At 46.0% G+C, this 24,206-nt stretch overlaps 1 protein-coding gene across 1 annotated transcript in view; it reads right to left on the bottom strand.

Annotated features, from left to right (window-relative positions):
- The window catches only part of GDPD4 (glycerophosphodiester phosphodiesterase domain containing 4), a 39,982-nt gene that overhangs the window by 8,145 nt on the left and 7,631 nt on the right, over window positions 1-24,206 (bottom strand). The window contains exons 2-9 of the mRNA XM_075492034.1: window positions 17,127-17,335; window positions 16,404-16,507; window positions 15,248-15,341; window positions 9,304-9,363; window positions 7,652-7,750; window positions 3,007-3,100; window positions 1,292-1,437; window positions 856-938 (exon numbers count right to left, since the gene is read on the bottom strand). Of these exons, the coding sequence (XP_075348149.1) occupies window positions 856-938; window positions 1,292-1,437; window positions 3,007-3,100; window positions 7,652-7,750; window positions 9,304-9,363; window positions 15,248-15,341; window positions 16,404-16,507; window positions 17,127-17,309 (863 nt within the window). The 5' untranslated portion in view covers window positions 17,310-17,335. The remainder of the gene's footprint in view (window positions 1-855; window positions 939-1,291; window positions 1,438-3,006; window positions 3,101-7,651; window positions 7,751-9,303; window positions 9,364-15,247; window positions 15,342-16,403; window positions 16,508-17,126; window positions 17,336-24,206) is intronic.

Raw genomic sequence — 24,206 nt, 5'->3', positions numbered from 1 at the left:
GGTCACCTGGGGTGTGGGTTCATTCATGGCATGAGCAGACTCATGCTAGGTCAGAAGAATATGTGGCCCACTGTGAATGCAGCAGTACAGCCTCCCTCAGTGCAGAGGGTGGGATAGGGAGGAAGGCTGAGGCGCAAGACACCGGGCTATTTCCAGGTTAAATACTGTTGGGTGATCTTGGAGAAGTCATGTCTGTCTGTGCCTCAGTTTCCTCAGGGGCAAAGTGGAGATGGTGGCATTTATACCTGCCAGCCCCCCCAAAAATGGCTAGTAACTTATGCTTGAAATCTCTTTTTGCTGACACCAAAGTGTTTCTGTGTGTTTCAGAGGACTGAAGTCTAAATGGACAGCGATGGAAAGGCAACATTTTCTCTTATAGAAAGGTCTACATTAGTGGAACATCTAAGCATTAGTATTTTTCTCATTCAGTGCCTCGAAACTGCACATCCTGCACGGCATGTTAGCAATTCATGGCAATGGGTCCCCAAACAAAGGCAATTACAGATTTAATAATTAGGACAATGCTGTCACAAGTCTGAACACAATTTTCTGTTGGTTTGTAAGCCTGATACAACCCTCACTGTGGCCTGGAAGTCAGACTAGGGTAGGGACTTGTCTTTATACTCTGCAAAGCATTTAAAATATACTGTAGAAACAATGATTGTTAAACCAATAGCTGCAGCTTATTGACTTGCCTGAGAATAACCATGCCCTACAGCCCCTATCATCATGCACCAACTGAGGGACCCTGTCCCAGTCATCAGTAAAACCTAATTGCCTGGAGTTGCACGTCTCCAAAGGCAACTCTTAGAAGAAGAAGCGTATATTCTGTGAGATGCGATGTTTTCCCCTTACCTAATAGTGACATCGGTTTCAAGACCATCCCCACCATGTTCAATTGTCTTCTGAAATGACATCTCAGTGTTTTCTGGCGCCAGCTGAAAAAAAAAAAAGCACATGAGCAGATAATTTTCAAACACACTCTGGGGGACGCTGTAAGTACCTCCTGTCTCTTTGTAACATCTCTAGTTTTTACTAAGGGACCATCATTATCTTGTTAAAGTCTACTGTTAGTTTTCTTCCATTTTAGCCACCAAACCCATCTTGTCCCTCAGGAACAGTGTTATCCTTGTTAGCAAACCCATGCAGTGATGCCTTTGGCATGCAGTTCCAAATGGAAATGTCTCCCCTTCCACCCTCCACAGGTTTCATGGAAAAAAACAGGAGATGATGATGAAGGTAACATGGCACAGGATGAAGAAATGATGTAAAATAACTTCTCCAGACCTACCATTGGTGCTCCACGGTGTCCAATGAGGGCTGGCTTTGGTCCGAGTGTCCCCATCTCTCTGATGCAAGGAGAGTACATCCCCAGAGGTATCAAGAAAAGAAAGAGAAGGATAGCCAGGTATGGACCAACAATTACCACCTGAACAACTGAAAGAATTTGAAGGAGGAAGGCTAGAGTTAATCCATGTGGTAACATACGGGTTTGCCTTGCGGCTTGACTTTTAATACAGCCCTCCAGCTGAGTAGCTGTTGGGCTTTGTCCCATCCCTTCTTCCATTCCTTCTTTCCCTAATTTTCACTTTCTCTCCAAACAACGCAACCCAGGAAAACAAACTGGTCATAGCAAGGATGTGGGCTGTCTAAGTCAGGACTGCAGGTTTTGTGCTTTAATTACATCTCACTATGCCTTACAGCAAGACATGGCCTTAATTTCTTTTCCTTGAGAGGTGGTGCAATGAAATATCCCCCATCTGTAGAAAAACAATCCCCAACGGAAGGATGCTAACTTTTTTCTTACTCAGATAAGAACAAGCAACATTTTAACGTTTCACTCACAGTGAAGAAGAGGAGGAACTTTTCTCCTTCATCTATGTTACATCCCCTTAAGGTGAATACTTCCCTGGTTCATTCAGATTGCTCTCAGTGACCTTCTGTGTGTGACCTACAGAACCCTCTGCAGACTCTGACTGCACGGGTATTGCATGTCAGAAACTTGCCAACTCATTACCTACGGTCTTCTCTGGAGTCTGTTGGCAATTGCCTGAGAGCCCCAGTGAGCCTTCACCTCATGGAACAAAACAGTTCCTCTGAGAAATGAGCACCTACGCACCAACATCTCTTTCTTGAATGGGTACTGCCACCCCTCTGTGCTTTGTACTGGTGGCTCTGAAGGAACTTGGGCTTACACCAAGCTGATGTATTGAGCTGAGAGTCCGTTAGGCATGGTGGACTGCAATGTTTAGGGTCCCAGCATATTCCCCCAGCTGTAGTACATTAAGAAAAATCCTGGTCAGGGAAAAAATGCTTTCACCAGCCCATTCTGTCTTTGATTCTTGTTACAAATCAACATCTGCAGATGGATGTCATGTAGATAATTTTGGCTATATGGAGAGAGTAGGTCACAGAAAAACAGCCAGTCCCACAGCCAGGCTCTTCTGCAGTTGTTCCTGGCATCTGGCCTTGTCCTTTACACTACCTGGTCACTCTTCTCAGAGGCAGACAGAACTTGCCATGGGATAACACTAGGAACTGATCAAAAAGCTCTTTCCATTATCTCAGGTGGCCTCTCCTGAGATGCACTAATCTGAAGTGGATTGACTGGACTGGAGATCCCTTCTGAGACAGCGAAGCTGAGTATTGCAAGCAAAGGTCAGCCAAGAGATCTGCTACTGGCTGCTTTCTCCCGCAGAGGGCTGACCAAATTTCCATGCCTGACTCAGAATGTGGGTACTTCTGCTAATCTCCTCCATCTCAAGGCAGGTCACTGCCTTGGTATAGGCCAAAACTGTGCAAGGGAGCATGCAAACCAGTACCGCACCTGGACAGCCACAGGACAGCCCAAGCCCCAGCCCCCCTAATTTCCTTGGGATACACAGAGGCTAATAGCCACCTCCAGCTGGAGTGCAGATGTGGGAGGAAAGGGCTCCTGCACACCTGTTTTCCCACATTGATATATGCTTTTTGTCATATAGGGAGCAGGAAGCAGAGCTACTGTACCTTTCTTATCTGCTCTGATGGCATGAAGAGCCACGGGCCAGGACAGGAGGACCATGATGGTTATTGCCCCTATGTGGAGATAGGGAGCTGTGATCTGGCAAGGAGAGAAACGGATTTTAGTCAAAGGATGAATCACAGAATCACAGAATCATATAGGTTGGAAAAGACCTTTAAGATCATCAAGTCCAACCATAAACCTAACACTGCCAAAACCACCACTACACCATGTCTCTAAGCACCTCATCCAAACGTCCTTTAAATACCTCCAGGGATGGCGACTCCACCACTTCCCTGGGCAGCCTGTTCCAATGCTTGATAACCCTCTCAGTGAAGAAATTTTTCCTAATATCCAGTCTAAACCTCCCCTGGAGCAACTTGAGGCCATTTGCTCTCATCCTGCCACTTGTTACTTGGAAGAAGAGACCGACCCCCACCTCCCTACACCCTCCTTTCAGGTAGTTGAAGAGAGCGATAAGGTCTCCCCTCAGCCTCCTTTTCTCCAGGCTAAACAACCCCAGCTCCCTCAGCCGCTCCTCATCAGCCTTGTGCTCCAGACCCTTCCCCAGCTTCGTTGCCCTTCTCTGGACACGCTCCAGCCCCTCAATGTCTCTCTTGTAGTGGGGGGCCCAAAACTGAACACAGGATTCGAGGTGCGGCCTCACCAGTGCCGAGTACAGGGGCACAATCACTTCCCTAGTCCTGCTGGCCACGCTATTTTTGATACAAGCCAGGATGCCATTGGCTTTCTTGGCCGCCTGGGCACACTGCTGGCTCATATTCAGGCGGCTGTCAACCAACACCCCCAGGTCCTTCTCTGCCAGGCAGCTTTCCAGCCACTCTTCCCCAAGCCTGTAGCGTTGCATGGGGTTGCTGTGGCCCAAGTGCAGGACCTTGCACTTGGCCTTGTTAAACCTCATACAATTGACCTCGGCCCATCGATCCAGCCTGTCCAGGTCCCTCTGCAGAGCCTGCCTACCCTCCAGCAGATCAACACTCCCACACAACTTGGTGTCATCTGCAAACTTACTGAGAGTACACTCGATCCCTTCGTCCAGATCACTGATAAAGATGTTAAACAGAACTGGCCCCAACACCGAGCCCTGGGGAACACCGCTTGTGACCGGCCGCCAACCGGAGTAAACTCCATTCACCACCACTCTTTGGGCCCGGCCGTCCAGCCAGTTCTTTACCCAGCGAAGTGTGGAGACAGATGGAAACAAACCCCAACATGGCTACAGCCTTCCACCTGGATGGGCTCCTGCTGCAGATAGATACCAGCAGTTCAACCTCTCTCCCACACCTGTGTTGGATCCACCAAACACCTCTGGAGTCAAGGGAGAGACATGTGCCCGCAGTCAGGCCAGCTCCTCGGGCTGAGGAGTGCTCCTCACTGCAGTATGCAGCTCTCCTTTCTCCTAAGTCAGCTGAAGGGGACAAGGCTGTCCTCGTCCATGAGGATGCAATTGCCGTTACTGCTATGCCATAATTCATGAGCATCTTCCAGACAGCAGACAGTTTAATCCAATCTAACCCAATCCAATCCCATGCAGGTAATAGTCATCTCCATACCACACTGCAGCTAAGTCGTTAAACCGATGTCAACAAGCCTGAGTGATAAAACGTGGTATTTACACCTGTACAGAACTAACTATTGTGGTATAAGAGAAGTCGTTAATCTGGTACATGTCTGATCATGGACATTGTTAGACTCATATGCGCCCTGCAGCACCTAGTTTCACATATTATCAACATATTCCAGAAAAATAATTAATTTTCATTTATTTCAAAGCATTTAATTCACTTGCATTAGGACTAATTGCATTTTTTTCTCCTTTTTTTTACTTTTAACTCAACGTGTAGGTATTTTTCTTGATTTACTAACACAAAACAATACATTCATTTAATGCTGATGCTATATTAGATAAAACCTATTGCTGGACAGAAAAAGTAATTTGACTTGATTTCTTTGGTCCTAAAGATTAAACAAGAAGATCAGAAGTGAAGAATCACTTCTGTGCTTATCATGAATGCATGAGCAGAGCTGAAAACAAAGCAGAAATAGTTTGGCACTGAATGGATGCTCTTCACTCAAGTAATGTTGATATGACATACCTTTCATAAAACTAGGGAAATCTGTCAAAGAAACCAATCCATCATTTTGTCATGCTCGTCAGAGCCCCGTGGTTTCTGTTCCAGCTAGAACTGAGAGTTATTAAGATATGTGCTAGGTGTTGTGGTTTAGCCCCAGCCGGCAACCAGGCACCACGCAGCCGCTCGCTCACCCTCCCCCCCCAGCGGGATGGGGGAGAGAATTGGAAGAGCAAAAGAAAACTTGTGGGTTGAGATAAGAACAGTTTAATAATTGAAATAAAATAAAACAAAATAATAATAATAATAATAATAATAATAATAATAATAATAATAATAAATTGTAATGAAAAGGAAAACAATGAGAGAGAGAGAGAGAAACAAAACCCAAGAAAAGTAAACAAGTGATGCAACCGCTCACCACCCACCGACTGACACCCAGACAGTCTTCGAGCAGCGATCACTGCCCTCCGGCCAACTCCCCCCAGTTTCTATACTGAGCATGACATCATATGGTATGGAATATCCCTTTGGCCAGTTTGGCTGTGCCCCCTCCCAGCTTCTTGTGCACCTGGCAGAGCATGGGAAGCTGAACAGTCCTTGACCAGTGTAAACACTGCTTAGCAACAAGTAAAACATCAGTGTGTTATCAACATTATTCTCACACTAAATCCAAAACACAGCACTGTACCAGCTACTAGAAAGAAAAGTAACTCTATCCCAGCCAAAAGCAGGACACTAAGAAAAAAAATCTATTCAGATGCAAGCCTTAGTTAATGCCTGAGTCTCTAAGCTGGAAGGGTTGAAGAAAGCAGCAGTCACTGAGGGATGTTATTGCTTGTGACACTGTCTGCCCTGGACACTTGATACCAACATCTTTTGATTAGAAGCAGGATTCAGTTGCGTAAACAGAGGTGCCATCTGAGATGTCCAGGATATTTGAGATAGCTTTGCAGGGCTAATGGACATGACACAGGATCTACAAGAGATTCATATCCTTTGGGAACAGCAGCAGGAGGCCATGTGAAGCATCTCAAAGGGCATGAACACCTACAATAAACAGCACCTGTGGGGAACCCAAAGACTCTTGTGTCTTCTTCTCCTTATCCACCTCCCCTGGAGTCTGTAAGGGAGAGGAGAAGCTGATGGTTTCTCATTACCTTTGCCAGTGCATAGCCCAATAGCTACCAAGCTCTGTAGAGCAGGGATGTGCAATTAACCACACCCTACAAACACCACATCTCAAAGAGACTTCCATAACTCTGGAGCTACCAATTGATTCCTCTTCCCATTCATATGCATTGTTCTCCCAATGTTCACAAGCAGTAAGGTACCTGGGGGAGAGGTAATATGCCCAAAGAACATCTGCAAGGCAGCTATGTAGTCAAAGGCTTACATACTTCTTCCTGCCCAATACATGTGGGGACCTGGATGCTCAGACACTAAACAGCACTGGGCAGCTCTAGCCTCCATCTTCAGATCTGCTGAGAGCTAAAGAGGCCAGCAGATCATGCACTCTGAACTCCTGCATAGAATCATAGAAACATTTAGGTTGGAAAAGACCTTTAAGATCATCGAGTCCAACCATTAACCTAACACTGCCAAGTCCTCCACTAAACCATGTCCCTAAGCACCACATCTACACGTCTTTTAAATACCTCCAGGGATGGTGACTCAACCACTTCCCTGGGCAGCCTCTTCCAATGCTTGATAACCCTTTTAATGAAGAAATTTTTCATGATATCCAGTCTAAACCTCCCCTGGTGCAACTTGAGCCGTTTCCTCTTGTCCTATCACTTGTTACTTAGGAGAAGAAATAAAACCCACCTCTCTACACCCTCCTTTCAGGTAGTTGTAGAGAGCAATAAGGTCTCCCCTCAGCCTCCTTTTCTCCAGGCTAAACAACCCCAGTTCCCTCAGCCACTCCTCATCAGACTTGTGCTCTAGACCCTTCACCAGCTTCGTTGCTCTTCTTTGGATATGCGCCAGCACCGCAATGTCTTTCTTGTAGTGAGGGGCCCAAAACTGAACACAGTATCCCACAGGCTGTCCCACTTGACACCAGCGTTCCCCACCTGCTCCCCAAAAACTCAGTGCTGTCCTGCCCTCAGGAGATGAAGCTCTTCTGAGTCACAGAAGACTGAAATTGTGCTAATGCTAAAGCTGCTGAACTGGCAGGAGCTGATTACGGAGAAAGTTCTTGCTCCAGCAATGCTGCCAGCCAAAGGGGTCTGATTTACCTGCCCTGGGTACCTGGAAATTAACAGTCCACCTACAATTTTGCCAAAAAAAAAAAAAAAAAAAAGGATGTAAAAGGATGTGACTTCCCAAACTGAGACATGTTACATCAGATAGCTTGAAACTCAACCTCAGCTCTTGGCTTCCTTTCTCCCAACAGGAAATGTTAAGTGATAATAAAAGTTTACTCAAAACCACGTACTCTGCCAGGAAAACCCATGTGAAAAACACTCACCGTATGGAATATTTTCTACCAATTACCACAAAATACTTCTATAAACAAGTTGTTCTTTCAAACAGACCTCCCAGCCCCTCTTACCTGGAATGACAAGCGGACAGTTTTCCATTGATCTCCCCAGAGTATGGATAATATGAAGAGGGCTGTGATAGAGAAGCCCAGGACAAGAAAAGTCCCAATCTAGGGAGGCAAAGAGGACATAAATCAGCTTCAGCATTTCTGCACAGGGTGTGCCATCCATTTGACTCACAGGCTTATTTAAGCAGCTTGGACTTGATAAGTTTGGGATGCATGAGCTTGACTATGCCAGTTCAGAGACAGAGAGATGCAATGGGACTAGAACCAGACCAACAGTGCTGTCGATTGGCTTTTCTGTATGGCAAGGCTGATCTTAAGAGTTGGGTACCCAACTAAGTCAGCCCTCAAGGCTGCCTCTATAATCATGGGAGAACAAGAGGAATTTCCAGAGGTGATCCATTCCCACTTGCTTTATGATGGGAGATGCCTCTCTCTTTCTGTTGATGTACATGGAGCCTAGATGATCAGCTTACATTAAATCCCTAACCTGCAGATGGCTACATTCAGAAATGATTAATTCCACCCAAAAGAGACAGCAACACAGCTTCCTTATGCTATGAGCTGCTTTGCAACAGGCTTCAGCAACAGCAAACACTCCCATAATTAAGAGATGAGAGTTCACTTTTTAACCAAAAAAAGCAAGGAGGTAGCTCAGTCTATTCTTTGGCTTCTTGCACAGTTTGGTCCCAGCACAGTTGTGATGGCAGGCTCTTCTTGGTACATCATCTACCTGCTGAGAACTAAGTGCAAGTAGAAATTGGACCAAGGCCCTAACCTTTCTTCAGGGGGATCCTACAGATCAACAGCTTAATCTGTCCCTAGTCTCTTCCACCCAAGGGTGCAGTCTCAGTTTTGTTTACAAATCGTTCTACATCTTTCTGGTTCTTCTGGAAGCCAATTTTCAATAGCAAAGATGACTGTGTTTCTGTTACTTAAATGACGAAACACAGGATCAAGTATCTGCACATTCAGCTATTCCCTTCCACTGCAAGATTTGCAATCACATTATATTCTCCCCTAACCTGCATGACTAGAAACTCATTTTTTAAATGCTTTACATAACCTCAAGAATTTCTTAAGGAGGATGATTCTAATGTATCCTTTTGCAGCAACAGGCCTCTGAGGATTTGTTTCTGCACCTTCAAAACTCCAGGTGGCATTTCCCAAACCACCCAAAGACCAAAAGGCATAAGGCAGATTTCTCTTCTGCAGAGATAGCAGCCACTTTTTTCACTGCTGCTGGAGCCTGCTACAGAAAATTACACTGTGCTTCTCATGGAAACTTTGCTTTTGTCTTCATGTTACCACATGTAGACGTGTCAAATATAGACATCTTCACCTGAATGAGTCACCACAAGCTCCTTTTGGAAGTCAGTGAGGGAAAAAGGTACTTTAGGCATGATTCATCTCATCTTAATTTAGATGTCTATGACCAGCTGGATGAATTGTATCCTCAGAGAATTCATTTCCCTCCACTGAAAGGGAGTTTAAGTGATCAGCTCAGGTGGAGATATCATTCTTATGGGTATCTAAAGTCTCCTAAGATTAACCTTTTCCCTCTCTCCCATAATCTAAGATGTTTTTCATGCAGTGAAACACCACAGACTCAATTGGTTTAAAGCATAGAGTTACCAGAAAGCCCTGACTCTCCTCACCTTGTGACTCCAGTGTAGGTACAGCTGCTGACCTTCCGCAAGCAAACACATCGCTAGGACCTGGGAAATCAAGAAGAGACTGTTTGCATCCTGGTAGGAGATGGTGAAGTGTGTTCAGTGAGGCACTTCTGGAATTATTTTTGCATTGGGAAGTCACTTTACACTAGGTTTTCCTGCAAAATGTCAAGGCTGTTAGCAAGACGGGTGTATGGAGAGAAGTGTTTATTGCTACAGTAAAAATGATTCTGAAATGGCCGAGTACATATCAAGGCTGCCCTGCAGGATCAAAATTCTTTCATGAGTAACAAATAATTGGGCACTTTGGGGTACACATTTTTAATGACTTTTCTTTGTGAGTACAAATTCTGAAAGAGAAATGATGGCCAGGATCAGCTGCTCTGGTATGAATCAATACAGCACTAACCTTGCCTATTTTCTGTGCACTTGTGATTAGAGGTACATCAACCATGGGAGAGAGAGGTCAGGGACTAAAAAATGCCTCCAAAGCACCACAAAAATACAGAGCAGACAGCAAAGGAGACACTGCTTTCACAGTAATCACAGGAAATGCAAGAGACAGGCACATTTCACAGAATCACAGAATCGTATAGGTTGGAAAAGACCTTTAAGATCATCGAGTCCAACCATAAACCTAACACTGCCAAAGACCACCACTACACCGTTTCAGAACAGGGAAAACTGCCTTGGAGATTGAAAGACTGGTTTTTGGTGGCTGGCACATTCCTTCCCTCAGATGGCAAGTTGGAGCCCTTGGGGAGGGTTCCTGTGAGGCATGGAGCAAACCCCTGCCAGGGCAGGGGACAACCCAAGAAGCCTTGAACACCAAGAAGCAAAGGATGAGGAAAGCCAGTCCACAGCTCTGATGGAGAGGTTCTTCAAGTTGTCCCAGACCTAAGCAACTGATGAACCTGGTGATGAATTTCACCAGGAGATGTACCTTGCTGCCGTGAAAACACACAGGTCTATGCTCAGGAATCTGAGAACCTGAGGCAAGCTTCCCAACCACTGCAAGGGACAGTTTGGGGACCAGCATCACCAGATATCAGGGTTTAAAGAAAAGTATCTGTTAGCAGACAGTGTTCACTGAGTGTTCTCAGTGTTCCACTGAGAAGGATCATTTATGACCCACGTCCCTCCAGATCGTAACACAGTGGGATTGTGTGAAAGCAGGACATACAGATACAGGGGAAGGGGCTTTGCTCTCCCAAAACACAACTACAAAGGAATGTAAGCTGTTTCCCATCCAGCTACAAACCCACTCTCTTTCCAGGATCATGCTGATTTTAAGAGAGATATAAGCTCAGCAGAGAATACAGATCAGTTTTTAAGTGCTTCTTGACATGTTAGCCTCCTTTAATCGAATCCTATACCCAGTACATGATGAGTAACCATGGGAGCAGTTCAGAGAGAATTGAATTACTGCTGAAGATCTTAAGCCAGCCCTATTTAAATAAGCCATTTCAGAAAAAGGAAGAAAAAAAGACACTTTCAAAATTGCCCCTTTTCTGCAAGCAATGTTACAAAGTCCTGGTCCTTGCCTAAGGTACAGCCAAACACATATTTCACAGGCCATGCTCAACAGGACTCTCCCCTGCTACTGCAGTACAACTTTTGTATGAATGATGCACCACATCTGGGAATGCCATCGGAGGGTGAGCTCATTCTTATGGATGGAAACAACATCTCATTACCAGCTTACAAGAAGAATAATCACCAGGTTTCATTCTCAGAGGGTGAAGAAGGAATTCTTGCAGTTGCACTGCTGGTCACTGCAGGAGAACACATCTTGATGGACCAGTGAGCTGATGTGATGTGGACAAGGTTTATCCTCTGGCACAGTCATCTTGAGTTTTCTTTGCTTTCCGTGTACCCCTGAAGCTTAACATCTCAAGCCACAATAACCTAGCTTCATCCTGCTCCTCAAAAGCTGCTTCAAGACCTGTCCAATATGCTCTTCCAATATGCAGCTGCCTTTAGCAATGTCCCACACACTTGCACCTAGAGCAGGACTTCATCAGGCAAAGGGACAACCAGCACCAGCAGGTCTGGCTCTTCCAAACTGTGTCCATACATATCCTGGGATTGTCTAATACAAGTACACAGACATGTGGGTTTAGGTGACCGATATGTGTCTGACCATTACTGCTGAGGCTAGAGCCAAGATCCCTCTTGCCAGCCGTATCATCTCCCTGAATCTTACAGACTCCAACACTTGCTTCTTCTCTTCTTTAGTATGAGGTGTGGAAGTGTCTCCCCTCCACCATCTACCTGCAAAGTGGTAATTAAGGGATGTTTTCCAGTGGCAAGAGAGATGGAATCACTGCAAGGGGGATTGCACCTCTGTCTCCCTCTTTTTGAGTGGACTCAAAAAAAGCACTCACCATAAGGTTATGCTGCAAAAGGATGGACAATAGACCCTTAGTCCCACTCTGCTTCAGCATGGGAATGACCTTGTGCTGATTTCAATACCACTGGTGAGGTTTAGGCAGGCTCTGAACCTACCACCACAAGGACGTGGAGGCAGGCACTTAGACACTCAGCTCACCTAAAACATCTGCTCACTTAGATGTTCACAACAGCAGAATTCAGGTCCCTACATTCAGTTTCTGGCAAAAATGCAGCAACTCAGAACTCCTCTGGTACCCTAGTCTCTTAGGGATGGAGGTTTGAGATCACTTTTTGAACTTCAGTGCCAATATACTATTTTGAGTTCTTTCTTAGCCTACAAATGCAGAGGCCACAACACACCTGAACCGCTTTATATTGAACAATCACGAGTCACCTCCTCAAAACTCTTGGAACAAACATGGTTGAACTGCAGAGAGGAAAATATATGTTGGTGTTTAAAGACTGAACAAGAAAAATTTTTTCTTCTCCACTGAGCATGAACTGTTCTGCAATTAGACTCCTCAGCTTAACCTTTGAGCTCTAACGGGGATGAGAAAATTGTCTTGTGGAGTAATAACAATTGAATTAATTGAAACTGATTGTCTGAAAAAATTACAATGATGCATGCAGATGGAGAGCGTCTTTGCACAGACAGCAAGTGCTTTGTTGCACAGCGTTTTGTTCAGCTGCTGGTAGCCAGTGGGCAGAAGTGTGTTTGCTTCAGTGGTTCACAATAAGGTCATGGAAGCAGGCTTGCAGGCTTCAGTTGGGTGCCATCATTAAGGAAGACGGTATGGTGCTCATAAACAAAACCAGACCAGCTACTGGTTGCTATAAAATCTCTCTACTCCAACAAGGGCATCAGTGTGCTCAGTTTTCTGATGTGATGGGCTGCTGATGCAAAACATCACAAGGAAACATTGCCTGGGTGAAGGTCTCCAGTCCTTCCTGCAACACATGCAGCGATAGCCTCCATCCAACACTGTTCAACCAGAACATGGGATGTAATTCATCACGGGGGCAATCTATTTGGCCATCAGTTGTCCAAAACGTACTAGAGCGATCCAGCTATCGTACAGTACCAACAATGGTAGATTTATTTAGATCTGGAAGGGCTGAGTTGCACCTATTAGCCTGTAAGGCTGTTAATGTTTTGCTGGGTGGTTCATCAAAGGCTACAGTGAAAGGCCAGACACTGTGACGGGGAAGCTCTGCGAACTGCGATGGAGGGGTGATTCCTGGTAGAGTCCTTCTCTGAAAGGAGCCCTGCTGGGATGAGCACGGACAAGCCACAGTTGTCATCAGACGACCCTGAATGCAGGCGTGTGACCATCGTATGACCCACATGCTTTGAGATAGTGGGAGCATGAATGGTGGTGTTGATTACTTTCCTCACTCCCCTTTCCTTCAAGACCTAATCCTGTTTAGGTAACAGCTCTGATGGCGCAGGGCCTCATGCCTCCCAAAGTGCACTGCTCAACATAGATGCATGCAGCAATCTTGCCAAAGGAGACACGATGATGTGGTGATGCAATCAAGCAGGGCAAGTGCCCTTAGAAATACCCAATAGCTTTGGGTGGGTGGCTTAACAGCTTCATGAAAGCAAGGAGCAAATAGACCCTCACGGCAGGGGCTGTTCCCAGAGCAAAGGCATCTCTGAAGTGTTTCTCTTGTAGGACTTGTCTGATAGTATCCAAACTCCTTGTATTCTTTCAGGTTTATGTGTTTCATCCTTCTGAGGAAGGCAAGTGCTGTTAGCCTCATTAGATAGAACTGAGATGCCGAGAGAAGGAGGATATGTCTACACAACAAAGAGTGGGACCAAGACTGAACTGAACCATACAGGACACCAATTTTGCCTCATATTTTCCATCTACCTTTCTGGCTTCACCTTGCCCACCACCTGCCCTGATAGATTCCAGCCATCACATCCGTGCTGCCAAAGACACGAAACTCCTCTAAGCAAGTCCACTGCCTGGGCACTGGCTGATGTTTGGATCCAGACAGGGCTTGACTGAGCTGACACACCAGCCCCAGGGGTCTTCAGGCTCCTCAAGCCCAGGAAATCATGTAAAGTCCATTTCTAGCATGTGCTATGATGGGTTAGTCTGATCCTGAGGTTGACTCCAGATCCACAGCCTGCTGAGGTACGATCTCAGAGGTATCCATGTCACAGGGGCATCTCCAGCAAAGCTCTGACTTGCCCAAAGTAGCACTGTAACTGCCAAACCACCCACACTGTCCCATGGCCACTGGGAAAGCCAGGTAAGCTTTGCTGAATAAGAGACATTGAGCCCTAGAGCCACCAGGGTGTCACAAAATCCTTGTAATTAAATATTGTTATTTGTCCTACTCAGAGGTCAGTTAGTCCACAGTATTTATGATGCTATTGATTGCTGTGGGCATGGCCAAGCAGCTGTCCTATTTATCACTTTGGTATTTTATTGCTAGCACTACAATAAAATTACTATTTATTTGTACTTCAGCAGGGACAAAGGACCCCAGAAACCTATTGTTTCTGCATGAACAAAGCAAAAAGAGATTCCCTGCCATGAGCAATTTACAGATTGACTACATGATGACACATCAGGGAATGGGTAAGAACAGAAGGAATTGATAATAAAAGCTGGTTGTCTTGGTCGCAGAGGTGAGTCAAAGCCATAACTTCATCCTCAGCACCTGGCATTTCAAAATGAAAGTTGGAGCAGGCACGAGACTGAACGTGGACTCCAGTCCCTGGAGTTAAAGTGATTTCGTAGCCTATAGCTCTGGATGCAGAGGGTGGAAACACAGATGTAGATCTGACTTTTATTTAGGGGATGCCTATGAGAGAATGGACAGGGACAAAGGATGACTAGGTAGAAATTTTAGGAAATGCTTGCTTTTGGTACATTTTCAGTAACCAAAGCAGAGAGCAGATCAGAAGTCTAGAGAAAATTTCACAGGATTTGGAAAAGTGAAGATTTCAGGAACATTGCCTCTTTGGGCATAAACTTCAGGAGCATTTTGTGACCACGTCAGCAGTCTCTACCTGTAGAGAAACCCTCCAGCAAAGCGGAGAGTCAAGGCAGCTTCAGTGACAATGTTCCCCTTCTTCTAATGAGCATTTTTCTTCAGGATTAGAGGAATAACTCAGCTTTGACGACATATCACCACCGCTACATGACTCAGAGCCCCATACTTCCCTGCTGTCAGAACAATCTTTAGCTTCCCCTAAATCTAGATCCAGCCACTGCTGGCATATCTTCACTTGGGTTCAAGGACACACTGGACACATTCATCGAAGGGAAATCATTGAGAGAAATCACAGAAACTACATCTGGCTCAGAGACCCCCAAGCTGAAATTGGTCATCCACAGGTGGATATGGGGAGAAAGTACCATAAACACTCGTGTTCCCAATCTTCCCCAGGTATCCACTGTCTAGGGATCATCCGCAGGGCTAGGCTGAGCTTTGGTCTGACACATTAAAGCCATCCTTATGTCTACTTTTTAGAGCTATAAGTCACGGTCAGCTTACAAGGAGCATTACTTACCAATAACAGCGCGATGTACATGAACAAGATTGCAGCCACAATCAGGAGAACAAGAGACCAGAGAAACCAGAAGCCCAGGTTCCCATAGTTATACCTAAAAAGCAATAAAATATGATGATAGCGTCTGTGGTTAGCATATGGACCGGAGAGGAACAACAATTCCTTGAAATTTTGCACTTTTCAAAGCAATAAAACAAAGAGGGAGGGAGGAATAACCTGCCCTGTAACATGCAAAAGTGGTTAAGAGCCTCCTTCCCCAAATCCATGATTGCATTAGCCACCAGACTAATACCCAAATGTGCTGGGGGGATAAATACAGGACCATCTCGATGGCCTTGCTCCAGAGAGCTCCCAGTCTGACTGTAAGATACAGCACCTTGCTGCAGACAAGGCAGCCTGGGGAAACAGTAAGATGACGTGACTCAGGCCAACAGCCCACCTTGTCTGCCTGCGGTTGTGTAGGGCTCCGCAGCAAAAAGGGGATTTGAGTCAGGTTTTGAAGGAGAAAACACCAGAAAGCTGGAGGAGCTGCAGAGGAATTGCCCAAGGAGAGACAGAGGGAAGCTTTACTTTGTACCCAAAGGCTCGATAAGGATGAATAATATAATTACACCTTTCCTCCCCATAATATCTGAGCTGTTTTAATTTAATTTTAGGGGCCAGATTTGCATAACTGTTACCTACATACTGCAGAAGGAAAGGATTTGCATAAATCCCAGCTGGTTATTTCTTACTTTCAAGCCTGGTAACATGCAATTCTCTTTGCAGTGAGATAGCTGGTGCAATGCCTCTGATGTCAGCCACTACATTTTTTCAGAGGGAACGGGGAGGAGGGGAAGGGGAGACTCAGACAAGGTAAGGAAAGAGCTATTTAGTCCCCTTCACTCACAATTTTTGTGATGATGATTCTCCCCTTTCTCCCAAATTCGCACTTACACCTCTAAACTGTAGCCAAGCAGAGGGCAGAGCCTCAGCACCTCTGAAGTCACTGGACATTCAATTTGGATGCTGTAACCAAGAGTTTAAGAAGCCAAATCTTTGGCTCATGGCTAAAGTGCCCTGCTGCAGCCCAGCTCCTGGGGAGGGTGCTCATCTCTTCCCAGCCACCCTGGGGACCTGCCCGAGGAGCGGGAGAGAAGAAAAAGATGGTACTTACCAGTCAAAGTTATTGTAGTCATTTTTAGCTTCACCCCACATGTACAGAAAGACCAGAGAAAAGCAGAAAGCTCCAACAAGCAATGGGAAAAACACACATTCCCGCTGGAGAGGGAGAGGAAGGGCAAGTGGTCAGAGACTTATCTATCCCAAAGCAATGAGAGCAAATGGCAGATACTTTTAGTCTGTCCATAAAACATGTGGCTTGGTGCTGGACATCCAAGAAGCAGAGATGGAGATGACTCCCCCCTCCCGTCCTCTGTGACCAGGGGATGGCCTCAAAAGAGTACTCTGCAGTATTTTTCAGGGAAAACAGATCTCGACTTCGCAAATGAACAGGATTTTAACCACCTCATGCGAGAGGGGAATTGCACTATGCAGCAGCCCTCTTTACAATTTTTACTGCACACCCAGCCCAAATTTTCCTCCTTTAATTTGATCCTATGGTTTTGAGAAACCCTGGATGGTTTGGTGCAAGGTCCTTTCCTGCCACCACACATTTGTTAGCTTCATGGTGGCACAGACAAACTGAGCCTGCCATGGAAACACAGCAACACATCAATCGCTTAGAACCAAAATCCAACCAAAACCCAACAGATCTCAGTGGGTTCCAAATGATGTTGGGCAGGGATGGCTTTGGCCCACGACATCAACCACTTGTCAACTTGGACCGACCTGTCCCTACGCAGAAATCAACGTCTGTGCTGATTCTGAGCTAATTTACCGTCTTGCAGCAGCATTTCCCAGGCTCGGTCCTTCTGCGCTGGTACCGTTTCCATCGGCAGCTGTAGAAACCAGCCAGGCAGGAGATGAAGGGCTGATGCTCGTACCTCTGTAGCAAGTGCCGACGTACCACCTTCAGCTTCCCAAACTTGATCCTCTTGAGGCTGGTGGAACTGGCCTCCATCTGAGTGGCTTTATCTCATCTTCCTCCTGAAACGAGACCACAAGTTTTATGGGGAGATTGTAACTCTCCTTTCTTTTTGGGTAAGCTTTTCATATCAGAAAAAAGAGAGGAAGTTTTCTCAAGAGGATGCTGCAACCAACAGGGAAGGCTGCTGAGAACACCTCACCTAATTTTATATACCTAAGTGAGATGTCTAACAGAAAAGCATGGTCATCGCAAGTCCCCTCAGCAGTCAGTGATGCTCCTGGTTGTAACTTAGGTGCTTTGAATCACCTCTGAGGGAACCTCTGCCTCCTTTTGACTACAGGGAGCTCTGGGAAATGAAATCACCAACTTAAGCACTCTCTGCAGATTCTCAAATTATGTCAGATGAACCTGAGCCTAGGCTTAGCCATGGGAATTAATTCAACATCACTGTGACTTCTCTGCAACCTGCTGCCAATTTAACTAGCCCTTGTAGGAAAGGGACTAAAACTCTCCAGGTACACAGGTCTCTTGCACTGGCAAAACTGCAGCACTGCAGAGACTGATCCCTTAAGAAAAAATTATTTCCTGACTGAAATAGCTTTACTTGGCACAGTTTTTCAAGGGTAGAAAGAGTAGCTGTGAAGATGCACACACGGGAGATCTGTTCATAATCAAAATTTTAAACAAAGACCTGGGTGGTAAATTGCAACTGATGTAGTTAACAGTGAAGCAAATAGCACAGGCGTTTGTGCCAGCAAAGAGCGGTTCACCCAGCAGGGCACTATCAAGACGTAAGGAAAGATTTAGAAAAAGAAGTCTTGCGTTGGCATACAAACAAGCACCATTATCCAGCACTTCTTTAGAGTACAGAGATAGCCAGAGATGTTTTTCTGTTGCATTAAAAAGTGCCATGTCCAAATCCAGGCATGTCTCCTGCAGAGTCCCAGCCTACAACTCCAATTTCCCTGATTTATCTGATGCAATAACAGTCTTTTAAGAACAAAAGTGAACAATTTGCTGCACTGTACACATGGAAGAAATGTACATGTAAATTGTTTGCAAATAACTCAGAGCCCAGTGTGTCTTTGCTGAAATCAGTGGATAAATCCTTGCAAATTGACACTTCCAAAAAACTGATCAGTTTGCAGAAGGCACGAATAAAACAGAGACACAAGATACAAGTTAAAATTGAAAAGACGCATCCCTGGTACCCTTTCCAAATGTCCCGGTCTATTGGCAGCTGGCGTGCAAGGAGAGAGGATGGAAATGAAAGAAAAGGGGTTTCAGTTTGAACTACTACTAACTGAACGATGCCCAAGCATGCCATGCCCTGAATGCTTTCCTGAGACAGACGTGTCTGCCCATCCAGCACAGTCACAGGGAATCACACGCTCTTGGATGTGGTGGGGTCAAGGCATTCCTAGAAGCTCAGCAGCATCAGATCTGGGCACCAGTAGGTCACCCCATGGTAAAAAATTGATGCCAATCTCATGTGGCAAGATGGTGATCCTGCTCTTGAATTACCCAGAGCACAGACGGGGGGTGTGGGCATTATGCCACCGGCAAGTGGTGCAGACGGCAGCTGATCCTGCTGTCTTTCATCAGCCATCCTCAAGTACACCTGGCATAAACCCAGCAATTACCAAGTTACTCCAGCCACATCTTTTGAATATATTTGAACCTTCAGAGCTCTTACCAGAAGGGTGTCATGTGCCATGGGGTTGCAGTATTTCTTACCTCCTATGAGGATCCCTAAACCATGTGTTTCCCTGTCAGTGAACCCCAGCATCTGTTCTTCCCCAGCCCTTCTCCTGCAGCAGAGGGAATCCAGGACACTGGATCGAAATCAGCAGTTTTGCTGGCAGAGGCCATGAGGCTTGTTACTCACATTCCTGGTGTGGGCATGAGGCTCACACATCAATATTTACCTATGAGCACATAGGATTTGACAGGAAAAGAGAGATAACAGAGACCTCGAAACCCTGTTCGCTCCATCTGGCTGGCTACAGCAGCATGTCAGGTGTTAAATATAGGTGTTAGTCTACCCCTCAGTGCTGGAGACCCCACCAGCTCCCAAGACAGGCTAATCCAGTCCAAACTAGCTTTAACATTAAAAGTTTTTTGGGGTTTTTTTGGGGTTTTTTCCCCAAAGTCTAGTCTCCTGTGGCACAGTTTAAACCCACTACTTCATGCCCTGTTCATGGTGGATATAAAGAACAGTTTAAACTTTTCCTCTGTTACATATTTCACAACTGTTTGGATGTCTTCCCACAAGCCCCCTCTAGACTGAACAACCCCTGCTTTTCTAGTCTTTCCTCGTAGTTCATGTTTTCTCCACCTCAGAGCATCCTCGTATGGATTCTCCTTGCATTTCCCATGGTTTTGGCACATGGTAGCCATAACAGGACGTGGTGAACAACCCACAGCCCTTCCAGGGCAGACCTGGGCACCCATAGCACAGGCTACCCAACGCTGGCAGCATCCAGTTTCTCTCATGTATCAAACACATCATCTGGCCTTGGTCATCTGAATGCTTAAATAATTCACCCTGAACTCACTCCCAGTCACAAGGGACAGGTGTTTTCAGCTTTATGCACCAGAGCACTTAAGAACATCTCTATAATTAAGAAGTTAATGAACTCCTGCCTTAGTCTTCCCACATAAGCAATCTCTCCAAGCTCAGGGGTTGTTGGGGAAGGGACCCTTCATCGCAGGGGAGGCTGGGGAGGGAGGAAGAGGGGAACACAGCCTCCTTTCCACAACCACCTCCATCAATCCCTAGCCCTTCCAAAAACATCAGGCTGGCCAAAGAAGAAAAACCTTTCTGTCTCACATCCCCTCAATCCCCATAGACCCTGTTGTCCAAGATGTTTAGCAGGACCACTATAGCAGTAACACCTTTCAGTATCAAGAGATTCAAAGAGCTGAACGCGGGCACCTCAAACAAGGTCCTCAGGGCATGGTGGCACCCAGCCCTTGCCAAATCTGGGGAAGCAGCGCTTACGAGGCTTAATTTTAGGCATCTGTGTTTGCAAATTCTGCACCCAGTAAAACCATTTTTGGAGCTGTTTATAAGAAGGACCCCACCACTCTCTCCCATCCTTTGCCAGCATCTGTTCTTACTAGGAGATGAGAGCTACTATGGCTGAAATCCTCCTCTGCTCAAAAGAGAAATGGTTATGCACAAAAGACCTTGCAGCCACCTGCCCAGACCCATCCAGAAGCAGAAGCAGAGACTGAGAGAGGCTAGAGACCAGGGAAGTCAATATACCTGTTATATCACATCTAGTGGGATCAGCAAGCTCTCATCCAAAGCAGAAACCACTCTGCCAAGCCCCAGGTCAGGCCCTGACCCAGGGCTGCTCCTGCTCCCTCTAAGCATATGGGACTCACATAGGAAAAAACAAATGGGACTCTTGGAGCCACTCTGCCCCACAGCTGTAGGGGACTGCTGGGTCTTTGCTGAGGAACAAAGCACAGGAGATACTTGAGACACCAGACAAAAGGCAATGCTTGTGTGTAGATGCAAAGGAAAGAGTTGACAGGGATAAAAAATACCAGAGACCACTCACCAAATATTTGGGCTCCTTCACTCTGAAGGCAGTGACCCCCAAGAAGAGCTAATCTCCTTCTGCAAGTCTGTGGGATGCAAGTATCTGTGATGCATTTACACTGTGCTGTTGCTGGTATCAGCAAATACTCCAGTGGCAACTCCAGGAGAAGTCCAGGAGAAACCCCTCTTAGGGGTGACAAGTCCCATGTGAGGATGAGGAAGGCAAAGGCAAACACAAGGGCAGCCACAAAGGTCCTTCTCAGCTCAAAATGTACTCAGATCTTCAGGCACCCCTTTCTTCTCTTTATCTGTGTCCTTCCAGACAAGCATCACTCTTTCCGTTTTACCTCCACACCTTCTCCCAGGTTCAGGTGCACCTCCATATGCTCATATATTGTGTTTAATTTAATGCAAACTCCCTCCTTACACCTCAGCCACTCTTCAGGTTCTCCATGACCCTCCATCCCACAGTTTCCTCCTTAATCACAAATTAACAGCCTGTTACAGCTGCGGTGGGGCATTCAGAAGCCATTAAAACATCTCTCCCAAGGTCTGGCTGAATCTGCCATGACTCAGACCACATCGAACCTTGAAGCATTTGAATTCACAAGCATCTGACCCTAACAAATATCCCAGCATCTGGACCCAGCAACCATCTAAGGGGCAAACAACCCCACAACATACAGTTGTGAGGCCAAAAGGAGGTCTGCATTAGGGTTTGGAGCAGTTCAGTCATTGCCAGGAAGCAGCAAGAGGCCTTACGTCTTGCTTTGCATCTAGATTCGAAGCAGAGTGCTCCTAAAATTTAGAGGTTGTCTGCAATCCCTGCCCATCTCTGCCAGGCAAAGGTAAATGGATAGAGGAGGGAAACAGCAAACCTGAATCCATTCACTGGGAAAGCCACGGGAGCAAAGAGCAAGCAGGAAAACATGCATCAGTAGGAGAGCAAAGTTTAGGACTCCTTAGCAAGTGAGCCGTGAAAGCGGTAACATATGTTTTTCAGCTCCATAAACCCATGAGATCTCAGGTCTTTCCCTTGCAAACAGAGACTTTGTTTGCTTGCAGATAAGAGCCTCCGTAATTGCAGGCAGTTGAACGGGGCTGCTCGTTTCCCACTGCTTGACAGAGAATGAGGAAAAGCATGAGAAATAGCTCCGGGGGGATGATGGAGGAAGGAGCAGGGGAGAAAAAGCAGGAAACATATTCAGCTGCCCTGACTGAACACAAAACACTACTGCAAGCAGAACTTGCTTGAGAGGCCAGTGCACAAGCAAGAGAGAGTGCCCTTGTCTTTTTTGGTGTTGTAAAGCTGGGGCATTCAGCTTTCAATGGGTAAACAGGTACAGCAGCCAAATCTGGCATTGCCCTATAGCTTTTTCTTTGTATCTTTTAAGTCCATGCTTTCTACCTTTCCTTTCTCCTGCATCTACCCAGCTTTCTCCAACACAATATCCTACAACATGTGGGTAGTGGGTGCAGGGCTCTTTCCAGATATTACAGACACACTTCCCAGTCAGCTGCAGGTAGAGATTTGGAAAGAAAAATACATAGGTACCAGCAGCCAGATGAGGGACATGGTGATGGTTATTTCTCAGCACCTCAGCATGGTGAGCTTGCCCTGAGCATTTTGATGGCGTATGAAGCCTGATGCAGGCAGGAGATAGGCATGATGCCCACTTTGCCCATGCCACCATGTCCAAGGGATTTGGAGAGAAAGTGAACCTCATGCTGGGCAGAAGAGGTGTCTTGAGCCTGAGCTGAGCCTCCCCAGCACCTGCAGCTCCCTTGCATGGAGATTTCTGGTGCCATCCCACCACCCTCTGGGGCATCGTTTCCTGCCTTTCCACCTGGGAATCTTCCACAGCATCGCACCAACAGATGCAAAGGACTAAAATCAACCCCCTGGCAAGCTACTGGGTGGTCACCATCACAACGAGCTGCACACAGACCCTGCCACCAGTCAGAAAAGCTCAGCAAAGAGCATCCCTTAAACCTGCCTTTCTACCCTATGGAGTCTGCCCAAGGATCTGGATCACAGCCTAGGATCCCTTTTATTTCACCATCATCTGCCTTCAGTTTCTTTTCAGGGAATCAATGAGGTTTAACACAGGAAATAAAAAAAGATCAAACAAAATAAAGCTAGTCATAATCTCTCTATGATAGGGAATAAACTCTATATGCTTTCCTTTCCCTGGCAGATGATAATTATAATCTATCACTAAGACTTTCAACAGTTTCTTTATAAGCCCTAATTATACCTTACTTCTGTGTGGGATCCCAGGGAGTATGTGCAGCCTGGGACAAACACGTGCAAAGTACATCTCATGAATTGCTTAGCTGTTGGCTTTGAGGTGGAAGATCACAGCCACCAGCAGAAAGAAACAATAGGGCTTAACACAAGAAACAACGAAAAAATGTGGAAGTAGAAGGGATTAACAAGGAATAACTGCTCCTGCAACTGCAGGGACAATATTTCTCCATTTCATTTGTTGTAGTACACCTCCAACATGCAATAGCTGTGGTTTTCAAAGCTATGGGGAGGTTTCCACCAAGGTTAATGTCCTGTATTTTGTAATATGCCACCACACTTCGAACAGACACAAATAATCAAGCCCGTTTCAAACAAATTAACCTACAAATACAGCCGAAATCCTGCAACTATTAGGATTGCACAGGGATTTACCCCATCACAGAGGACTCTCTGCGCTATGGTCTAAAGGTCAGACACCCAACAGGAGCTGTGCTGGAAATGGGTGGTGTGGTCTGCTCAACGGTCAGTCCCTCATCTGTGGTCGCATGCAAATGCTTTAAGGCAAGATCTTCTGAGGCAACCAATCGATTTTTTGGGGTCAGTTTGACGAGCCCTTGAGGAACCCCCATTGCTGGGGATGAGTGATATCGGTTTGGTAATGCTGCTGCCAGCCCCAAACTTCTACGCATACTCCTGCATGGTGAGGCAAGCCTTACTCCAAGGTAGGATCTATTAACCTTAAAACAAAATCAGACGCTGGCCATGGAAGTTTAGGGTAGAAAAGGCACCTTAATCCCTGGCTTTATTCCAGAATGACCATCATAGGAAATAAGGTCCAAAGTTGAACCACATTTTTGCACAGATCACTTTTTCCTCTCACCCAGCACCCCACCACCACCCCCGCCAAATTGTTCGGTGTCTTTCTATTCCCTCAAGGTACCTCTCTCAATAGCCTCTCGTGCTTGGAGCATGTTTGTCCCCAATGTCCGGTCCCCAGGGAAGACTCTTTATCCACAACCACTTGCAGAAACCTCGTTTAATCACGATCATCATCATTAGAAATTACAACTGTTTTTCTTCATCTTCAAAGCACTTTGAGGGCTACGTTAACAAATGTGTGCCCAGG

The sequence above is a fragment of the Mycteria americana genome, chromosome 1 (assembly GCF_035582795.1).
Source record: "Mycteria americana isolate JAX WOST 10 ecotype Jacksonville Zoo and Gardens chromosome 1, USCA_MyAme_1.0, whole genome shotgun sequence".
Lineage (NCBI taxonomy): Eukaryota > Metazoa > Chordata > Aves > Ciconiiformes > Ciconiidae > Mycteria > Mycteria americana.
Note: the sequence above shows the minus strand (reverse complement) of the source record. Positions and strands in the feature narration are given on the sequence as shown.